An 11,093-nucleotide genomic window follows, 5' to 3' on the forward strand; every position below is an offset into this window, starting at 1 on the left:
GCCCCTCCTTTGTAACCCAAAAAGTTGTTATTTAAGATGGCAATGGAATCAATGAAGAAAGAAACGATTTTTCCCGCGAACACCTAAGTGGCTTTTTCTAACCTTTGTATGAAGGGGACGAATACACCACCGGAGGAAGATGGTGCACTCATTAGGTGAGGACAATGAGATACGTACCATGCCATCAGATAGGTATATGGCAATGGTACTCGAGGATTAGGAGTTACCAAACTTTTCTTCCCTTCGGAGCCTATCTCTTTCACCTGAATGAATTCGAGGCATAGCTCCCTCAGACCATACTACAAGCAGCACACCATGGCTAAAAGTAAATTCATAGGTCTCCCATGGGCCAAGAGAATAGCTGGATAGACTACTTCTACTATCACGACATTTATCGGTCTAGTAGGGACGACGCATCATTTTAGCCATAACATGAGAAACCCCGCCAGCAAAGCCATGTCAAAAATGGGAGTGGCAGCTTGGTGGTGGAAGCTTTCAAACTCAGTCTGAGCAGGGAAGCCGTCTTCTCTTCCCTCATTGACATAATGAACTGTAGCGTCATTGATCAAAGCTTGAATAGTCTCAGGGGTGCTCACATCTCAACGAGACACAGCAGCAACTTTGTGAGAAAAATTCTGGAAGAGATATTTGACCCAGGACAGCTACTTTACACCACCTCCTCATGTCCCCGTCAGTTGGGTATAGATTTGGAAATGACACATGACCTCCCATAGAGTGTCATAGATCTCAGGGCTGGTCTCCTTCAAAATCCTAAGCCCACTCGACCCTGGGATAAGCTCTTCATAGGATAAATCTCCGAAGGAAAGGCTAGAAATGTTATACATTTCATGGATAGCAAACCCTAATTCACCAATCGAAGTGAAGAATGTACACGTCTCTGGATCGTACCTCTCCAGGATAGCATAGAAATTATAATGGTTGTGAACAATACCATATCTAGTAGCCATTATAGGGCAGCCGAGCCCAGATTGAGCTAATGGCCCCTCTAACTTTTTTGATACAAATTCTGTCATTCTTGTCGACCACCCTGCTCTAGTGGAATGTACCCATCCGGGAGTTCTAAACACTAAAGAAAGGAAATCTCCTTTCCCAGCCAAAAATCTTCGCATGAAGGTGTTGGCTGGACTAAATGTTTCGCCCATAGGGTACCCTCTTGAAAATAAGCATGGCTCTAAAGCTGACACATGTCGGTTGTAGCCTACAATATGCAAGCCAGTAAAAGTTAGAGTCCCAATTGCTACTCCATCTTGTTCTCTGACAAGATCCCAATTTATATATCTGGATTCGGAAGCGCATTGGTAATATGAGATAGGGAACATCATCTGCATGTCAGGAAGGAAGAAGAGGCAATCCCCTATCTGTCTTAACCACTTATAATTTCCACCATATGTGATGTATTTCTGAATGACAATGTTATCCCCAAATAGAAATGCTGGCTTGGTGAATTTTGTACGAGACTCAGTTTCAAACTGGGCATCCGTAACTAAAGTCCTAAGTACGACCTCGCTAGCTTGGATGATCAAAGTGGCATGTTCCTTGTCGCCATCTTGAAAATTTGGGAGTTCTTGACACAGATTAATTGCATATTTAAGTCTACACCACCTTCATGACCAAAGTGATGGCGGAAAGTGAGGGGTTCATTGGCATAAGGCACTGCCAAGGAAGAAAGCAATAAGTTAGTGTAAAGATGAAGCATAAAAGACAAAACTCAACTGCAGAGGTCGAACCCCTTCAAACGCAAAGGACAAACCCTACGTTAAAACATTCAAACGCAAAGGTCAAACCCTGCGTTAAACATTCAAACACAGAGTCTAAGCCCTGCGTTACAATATTCAAATGTAGAGTCCAAGCCCTGCGTTAAAACATTCAAATGTAGAGGCTGGACCCTACGTTAAAACATTCAAACGCAGAGGTTAGACCCTGCATTAAACATTCAAATGCAGAGTCCAAGCCCTACGTTACAATATTTAAACGCAGAGTCCAAGCCCTGTGTTACATCATTCAAACATAGAGTCCAAGCCCTACGTTAAAACATTTGAACACAGAGTCCAAGCCCTGTGTTATAACATTCAAACGCAGAGTCCAAGCCCTCTGTTAAAACATTCAAACGCAGAGTCCAAGCCCTTCATTAAAACATTCAAACGTAAAGGCTGGACCTTGTGTTATAGCATTCAAATGCAGAATCCAAGCCCTATGTTAAAACATTCAAACACAGAGGTTAGACCCTACGTTAAAATATTCAAACACAGAGGTTAGACCCTGCATTAAACATTCAAACGTAGAGTCCAAGCCATACGTTACAACATTCAAACGCAGAGTCTAAGCCCTGCATTATAATATTCAAATGCAGAGTCCAAGGCCTATATTATAACATTCAAATGCAGTGTCCAATTCCTGCGTTAAAACATTCAAACGCAGAGGTTGGACCCTGTGTTACAACATTCAAACATAGAGTCCAAGCCCTGTGTTAAAACATTCAAACGCAGAGGCTGGACCCTGCGTTAAAACATTCAAATGCAAAGGTTAGACCTTACGTTAAACATTCAAACAAAGAGTCCAAGCCCTGTGTTACAACATTTAAACGCAGAGTCTAAGCCTTGCGTTGCAACATTAAAATGCAAAATCCAAGCCCTGCGTTATAACATTTCAAACACAGAGTCTAAACCTTGCGTTACAAAATTCGAGCGCGGTGGTCGAACCCCCACGCTTTAAATTTCAAATGACAGAGTCCCAACTCTCTGTTGTGCCATTAAAATGAGTCTCCTTATTATTCAAAGGTCAGAACTTTCCAAAGCAAGTTTTACAACCACAAAGGCCATACTTACCACCAACAAAAGGAAACTGTGGCGACGGTGCATCTGCCTGAACCACAGCGCCGTCGTTGGTCGAAGCAGACAGCGAACTCTGAGCAGCAGCGACAGTGGGTTTAGGTCGAGAGATGGTCTTCTTCCTAGGCATAATTGATGAGGACGATCAGAGAAGATGAACAGGATTAGTCGGACGATCAGAGAGGATGAACATGATTTGTTAGATTTTAAAACTAAGAGTTTTCATTAGACGGTACGGGGAAGAACAGAGAAGAGTCGAATGACTCTTGATCCACAGCGGTCTATTTATAGACAGCTGTGAGCCATCAAATCGGAACGAGATTCTAGATAAGAATCCCACCTAAACATGACCTTTGCGTTCGTGTTGAAGTTGGTTGAACTTCTGATGCAAAGCTCACCTTTGCATCCCAAATTCCAAGCATAGGATTCACTTGTACGTTTCAACGCCAAAAAGCAAATACTTCAACCACCAGGGCTGTCGTACACCTTCAAATAATTAGAAAGAAGCTAACAATGACCATCAAGGTGATGACAGTCGAAAAGAAACTAGCCTATGACAAGAAGCTATGCAGCCTCTTGGATGAGTACAGACAGGTTATAATCAATAATGCTGATACTATCAAGCTCGATCCATCACACAACTCATCCTTCCAAATAGCTTAACATTCCAACTAAGATTAACAAGGATGTTGTTGAAATCATTACCCCAGTTTAGTTGATCAAGAAAGGAGACAAAGTGGGTTCTTCTGAGGTTGCTCTCCTAGCCAAACTTGGGATAAGATACTTCTCGTACGGGCTTGTGGTTCTCTCTGTCTATGATAATGGATCTGTCTTCAGCCCAAATGTCCTTAACTCCATTGAGAACGACCTCATTGGCAAGTTTACAACTGGTGTTTCTGTGGTTGCTTCGTTGTCACTGGCTCTTTCTTATCCAACTCTTGCAGTTGTGCCTTAGGTGCTCATCAATACTTACAAGAATATTTTTGCTGGTGTTGTTGACACTAAATGCACCTTCATACAAGTTAAAGGAGTATCTCAAGGATCCAAGGAGATTAGCTTCAAAAGTTCCCTCTTCTATTGTATCGGCTGAGAATGTTGTTACTCTTGATGCCTAAGAAGAGGAAAAAGTTAATCCTACTAATGGATCTAACGATGATGACTTGGACCTTAGCTTGTTTCACTAAGTTCATTGTTATCAAAACACAAAAGTTAGTTTTTTTGGTTTAAAGTGATCAAAATTACCTTGACTACCTCTACACATTCATCGGGAGTATGAGGTTAACTGTTACCAAAAGATATTACAAGGAATCGCTAATACATGAAGCAGAACTATAGCGTACAGCAAATTCTGGCAACCAAAATCATAATGTCTCCAAAACAGACAAAGTGAACAATCAGCCATGCAACAATAACTTGAGATTTAGCTTGTTTGACTAAGTTCATTATCATCAAGGCACAAAAGTTATCTGATAATCACATTTTATTACAATTTTATACCCTCTTTATCTATTTTACATGAATCATTAATAATTGTTGTTAGCTTAGTTTGCACATAAATGAATGAAAATATAAATAAATATTATTAAATATTAAAACCCCTTAAAATCTCTCTTCTCTATTTTGCAACATTTTAGAAGCATATGATTGAAAGGTTGGAAGCCCATCAAACAAATGATGGCCCAAAGAAAAAAATAAAAAAAAATAAAACAAAGACCTCTTGCACATCATGCTCAAGAAGAAGCCACAAAATCAAGCTCCTTGAAGGCCCAAGCCCATCAACAAATGATTACACCTCATGACCAAATTTGATAGGCTGCAGCTTTGATTTTTTTGAACCGGACTTGGAATGAATGGCTACAGATTTGGACTTTAAATAAAATGGGTCGGACTTGGTTTGGGGTGTAGACAAATGAATGACATGGACTTGACTACTACAAAGTTGAAAATCCAATGACCGGACTAGATTGTTGAGCTCTTCATTTTCGGTTTAAAAAAAAAATCAAATGGGAAACTCCAATCAAGACCGGACTGCTGGATGTTTTAAAGGGCCGGACTTCAAATCTTGATAGGCTGCAGCTTTGAATCACAAAAAAAAAATCAAATGGGAAGTTCAAATTGGGTCGGATCTATGTGCTGCAAAATTTCAAAATTAAATGTAAAGAGGAACCGGACTTGTTGCTTGTGGCTCAAGACAAATCTAATGGCTCATATTCATTGAAGATTACTATAAATTGGGGTAGAGAGTGAGGGGTTAAGGGTGTGAAAAATTTTATAACTCCTTTTGGAGAGGAGGGCTACTCTTAATTGAGAAGGTCTTCCAAAAATTATAACTTTAGTTGCAATTAATAAAAATAATTTTTCTCCTCTTTAAATTTGTTCTTTCTCCTCTTTGTTGAATGATGAGGTTGGAGATGAAGAGCAAATTGAGGCCGCCACCGCCTTGGTCGAACTCCTCCAGGGTCTGCCCGGCGCCACCGTCGTGAGTAACTGCTGCTCCTGGAGACTTCTTGACGAGGCCGCCTGGAGATTTCTTGACGACTCCGCCACGGTCGAGCTCCTGATCAAGGGACTGCACGGCGCCGTGAAGCCAAAAACAAGCCCATGAAGATTAAGCCCAAAAAGTCAAAAATCAATTCAAATGCCATTGGGCCAGACATGTTTGCTGTTGGATTTTCATTTTTTTTCTAAAGTGAAATAATTAAAGCTTGAAGGCCCAAAGAAGATTACACCAGGACCTGCTGCATTGGACTTAGGCTGCTAAGATTTGCATTTTTTATCAAATGAATCAAATGGAGGTCGGACTTGATAGGCTGCAGAGAATTGATTTTCAAAAATCAAATGAAATGTGGACGGGTGCTGCAGCTAAAATTCAAATGCAGTAGACCGAATTGGACTTGGCTGGACCTGCTGGGCTGCTGGATTTTGATTTTCTTTTTCAAGCTCTATGGGCCGGACATGCAGCTTCATTTTCAGTTGTGAAAATCACATGGGCCGGACTGCTGCTGCTGCATGTTCATTTTTCCTCAAATAAATCAATGTGGACCGGACTTGATGGACCGAATTTGATGTGGGCTGCAGATTTTAAAAATCAAAACTTCATGGAGATAGACTGAATTCCTTGATAGGCTGCATTTATAAAAGAAACCGGACTTGCTTTGTCATTTTCTTTTCTGTTTTGAAAATCAAGTGGAGCTCTCATGATCGGACTTAGCTCAACTCTTCATGACTGGACTTGGAATGAAATTTCTACAGACCTGGATTGTTATTTTTTTCAATGGGCCGGACTTGTTTTGGTTGAATGCTGCAGACTTCATGGCCAGACTTTTACAACTTGGATTTTCATTTACTTTTGAAAATCAATTGGGCCTCTTATGTTGGGCTAGAGAAGAACAAAAAGCAAATTCAAAGGTAGAGATTGTTGCTTGGGGCTCACTTTTATTTCTTTTTAGTAATTTCTTTATTATTGCTTATTAGTTAGATTTAAATTCATGCTTGTAGTGTAGATTTATTTTCTTGTCTTTTTTATTTCTTTTTGCACTTTAATTTGTAGAGTAGATTTATTTTTCTTGCATTTAATTTCTGCAATTTATTTTGTAGTTTAGATTTTTATTTTCTTTGTAGTTAGATTTATTTCTTGTTCATAGTTTAGATTTTTCTTTTCTTTTTATTTTTGTAATTAGTTCTTTTTCTTGTTTTTATTTCTTAAAGATGTGAATTTAATTCTTGTAGGAAGTTTAGAATTATATGAAACTAGTCTAATTTCCTTTATATTGTATGAATTATTCTCTTGCACTTAAAATGTTCATGTTTAGGATAATCAACTAGAGAACTAATCGGTAGAAGAAGAATTTGATAATCTATGCTTATCTTAAATGGTTTGATAGGTTATGCTTATGAATTCTAGGATTATTATCATGTTGTTGTTCTTATCATGAATAGTAATTTTAGCTTAGATGATAATTTGATAGGTTACACTTTCCTTAAATGGTTTGATAATCTATGCTTAATAAATCTAAGTTGAAATATGATAAAAAGAGAATAGTTTATATTTTGTAATTGAAATTGGTTAGTGGATTATATTCTAGATTCCTTACCTCTTTTAAATCGTCCATCTTGACTTTCTTAAATTTTCTTTTCATTCTTGGTTTTATTTCTTGATTTTATTAATTCATATTTCTTACCTCGTGATTTCATTTATTCTTTGATTCTTCTTTCTCTCCTCTAAAATTCAATTTATTATATTTTGCATATATTCACAACAATCACTCATCACAATCACACTTATTCTTTATTCCTAATTATCATGCACAAAACATAAGAATCATTTCTAATAATCTCTTAAAATCACCTTCCTCGTGGGATCGATATCTTTTATACTATAACTTGATAAATTGTGCACTTGCAATTTTGGTACATAATTATGCCGCATCAAGTTTTTGGCGCCGTTGCCGGGGAAGGTGCTAAAATAGGATTTTATTAACTTGATTCTTTAACTTGTGTATTTTTCTTGTGAAGGAACCGCTTGGAGCTTGAAAATCTTGGATTGAAGATCAAGAATTTGGAGCATTGCTTTCGGGTAAGTCTTCTTTCTAGTTTTCAATTCCACCCTTTTTAGTTAGCTTCACAATTAGAGACAATTAGGATTTTAAAAAAAATTATTTTTGTTGACCGTAATAAAATCTACCTTTCACTTGGACATTAACTAACAAGATAATAAACTCAAACAATTTTCCCCCTTCTCACATTTGATTGTTGTTGACCATAATTAAAAAAATATATAAAGATTTTCTTTTTATCATCCTTTTTAGTTGCTTTTAATTTCTAGGGTTGCATTTCATATAGTGTAGGAATTCACCAAAGTGATTGTAGCACTTGATTTGGCACACACTTAAAACATTCTTAAGGGCAAAACCCCAATCAAGATAAGGTAAGGGATTTCATCATCCTTTCCTTAGCCCACAAATCACTAATTCCTCACTTCACAAACCCTAGCCTTCTAAAACTCATTAGACGTTGGCCCCTAAGGATTCGAGCTCAATAAGGAACAAGAAATCCTTAAGTGAACCGGTTTAAGTTTTCTCAGAATAGTTGATGTCTAAGGCAAGGTTTAGGGGTTGCGTAAAGCGCTCCGCAAGGAAAGAGGTACTTAATTGATCTTTGATCAACCTCTAGTACTATCCTTACCTGGCTAACTACCTGGGTAAAACTTTGATCTTTTCACTATAGGAGTTTTTGGTTAGGAGCTGGTCTAGTAGAGTTAGGCTAAACCCTAGAGTTAGAGTTGATTGAAAATTGATTGCCTTGATTTGTTTTAGTTAGGATTTTTCTTTTTCTTTATCTTTTCATATAAAAAAAACTAATTTTCTTTCTTTCCTTAAAAGAAAAAAAAAATTTTGGTGTATGCAAATTTGGGTTCGGGATAATTTTCATCGCTTAATCCGTGTTGAACCAATCCATGAAATGGAAAATCAACCAGTTCTTCAGGATATGTGTTACCCCACCAGAAATGCAATTCCATCTTGCATAAGACTCCCCGATGTAAATGGAGCAAATTTTAAGCTTAGACCGTATTTCATATATATTTATCTCGGAATTTGAGGAAGTATGTATTATGATTAAAATGAGATAATTAACCGAAGATGCGATTAAGCTTAGATTTATTCCATTTGCCCTTAAGGACAAAGCTAAAAAATGGCTGTACAGCTTACCGATAAATTCCATCTCAACTTGGGAAGAATTTGTCACCGTTTTTCTTAAGAAATTTTTTCCTATTCATAAAACGGTAAAGCTTAGGAACAACATTCAAAACTTTAAAATTATCCTGGGAGAGCCATTCTGGAAATATTTTGACCGATTTAAAGATCTTTTAATCCAATATCCTCATCACGGTCTAGAAAAATGGCGACTGTGCCAAGTCATATATGAAGGATTGGACTATTCTTCAAAAACATCTTTAGAATCGATGTGTCAGGGAGATTTTATGAGAAAAAATGCAGATGAAGCTTAGGAATTTCTAGAGAGTTTATCCGAGAAAACAATGCAGTGGGAAAACTGTGATGACAGGGTTTCATATGTTCCCCAGTCTAAGTCTAGTGGTTTTTCCCTAGAGTCAAACATAGCTTCTGAAGCGAAGATGGCGACGATTATGCGGAGGTTAGAAGCCTTAGAAGTTAAGGAACGAGCTCTGGCTCAAATCAATCATATTTCTGCCCCGGGATGTCATAACTGTCAGTCTCCTACCCACGTTTCAGAGGAATGTCCTCTTCTAGGAAACAACCATGCATTAGAACAGATGAACGCTCCATTCCAGCGTCCCAGAAATGATCCATTTTCTCCAACCTACAATCCAGGTTGGAGAAATCATCCTAACTTTTCTTGGAACCAAGGAAACTCTCCCGGAAATCAAAACTTCATTTCCGCGTCAAACCCACAATTCCCGAGGGGAAACGCTGTCCCATTCAATACACCGAACAATTTTTCTAACCCACCTTTTCCAAACCAACATCCTAATCCTCACCAGCCCACAAATCAATCAAATTCTGATCATGACAAACGTTTGAGTGTCTTAGAAAATGGTTTAGAAGCTATGATCAAAGCTTCTACACAAACTACCAACATGTTGACCCAATCATCCACCACTCTAAATTCATTTATGCAAACAACCGGCCAAGTGCTCAACTCGAACACTCAAACCATAGCCCGGTTAGAAACCCAACTTGGGCAACTAGCCGCTGCCATGAGTGAGAGAGAAAAAGGAAAATTTCCAAGTCAACCTGTTGCAAACCCTAAAGACACTGGATCCAGTTCCAACAATCCAGTCCAAGTGAATGCAATTCACACTCTGAGAGCAGGAAAACAAGTAGACAATCAAGTTAGAATGCCACTGGATCAAACCCCTTCTCCCATCCAACACACTCCTTTTGATGAAGCAATTCCTTCCGATGACAAAAATGCTAAACTTGAGATTGAGCCTGAACTAGATAGGTATAGGCCCGTTGCCCCCTTTCCAGATGGACTCAAACCTAGGAAAAACTCCCCGCAGGTTGAGAAAATCCTAGAAACATTTAAACAGGTCAAGATCAACATCCCTCTCCTAGATGCAATTGAACAAATTCCTTCTTATGCAAAGTTCTTGAAGGACTTATGCACTAAGAAAAGAACCACCAATGTCCCCAAGAAAGTCTTCTTAGCTGCCAACCTCAGCAAAATTTTTTCGAAACCCATGTCGTTGAAATATAAGGACCCTGGTTGTCCAACAATTCCATGCGTCACAGGTAACACTCACATTGATAAGGCACTTCTAGACTTGGGAGCCAGCGTCAACCTCCTTCCTTATTCAGTCTATCAACAGCTAGGTGTAGGAGAACTTAAACCGACAAGATGCACTCTACAGTTAGCTGATAGATCTGTAAAAATTCCCAAAGGAGAGGTAGAGGATGTTCTGATCAAAGTTGGAGAGTTCATTTTCCCAGTTGATTTTATTGTCTTGGAAACATAGCCCGTTTCTAATCTCAAAAGTCAAATTCCCGTCATTCTAGGAAGACCGTTCTTAGCCACCTCAAATGCTTTGATCAATTGTAGAACCGGTCAGATGAAATTATCTTTTGGGAATATGATTGTTGACCTTAATATTTTCAACTTAGGGAGACAGCCTAGTGATCCATCTGATGAACCCATGGAAGTGAATTTCATTCAAGGAATATCCAGTGAACAACAAGAGGTAGAGTGTGAGTCTGATTCAAATGCATCTGATTTAATGATTCAGGAGCTTTCTGATAATGAACTAGAGATAGAACCGCTGGTCAATCATGTTTTTACTGTTGGCTGACAACAAGAACCTTTAGAGATAGAACCCCGAGTCCAGCTTCACCCATCTGTGGAGGAACCTCCTAAATTAGACCTCAATCCTCTACCCGAAAATCTAGAGTATGCCTACTTAGGGGAGAACGAGTCTTTACCAGTTATCATTTCTTCTGAGTTGACTACCGGTCAAAAGGAAGCTCTCTTAGCTGTTTTAAGAGAGAATAGGGAAGCCATTGGATGGACCATGGCTGATATCAAAGGGATTAGTCCAACCATTGTTCAACACCGAATCCATTTGATAGATGATGCCAAACCTACTAGAGATGCTCAACGTAGGTTAAACCCAGTGATGAAAGAAGCCGTTAGGAAAGACATTCTGAAATGTCTCGATCATGGGATCATTTATCCCATTTCTGATAGTTCATGGGTGAGTCCAGTCCA

General features: G+C 38.7%; 1 protein-coding gene across 1 annotated transcript; it reads left to right on the forward strand.

Annotated features, from left to right (window-relative positions):
* LOC109835675 (60S acidic ribosomal protein P0-like) lies at positions 3,363–3,804 on the forward strand. Its single transcript, XM_020403667.1, has 2 exons — positions 3,363–3,443; positions 3,565–3,804. Exons 1-2 carry the CDS (start codon positions 3,363–3,365, stop codon positions 3,802–3,804), a joined length of 321 nt encoding a protein of 106 aa, XP_020259256.1.

This window comes from Asparagus officinalis, chromosome 1 (assembly GCF_001876935.1).
Source record: "Asparagus officinalis chromosome 1, Aspof.V1, whole genome shotgun sequence".
NCBI classification, from domain to species: domain Eukaryota; kingdom Viridiplantae; phylum Streptophyta; class Magnoliopsida; order Asparagales; family Asparagaceae; genus Asparagus; species Asparagus officinalis.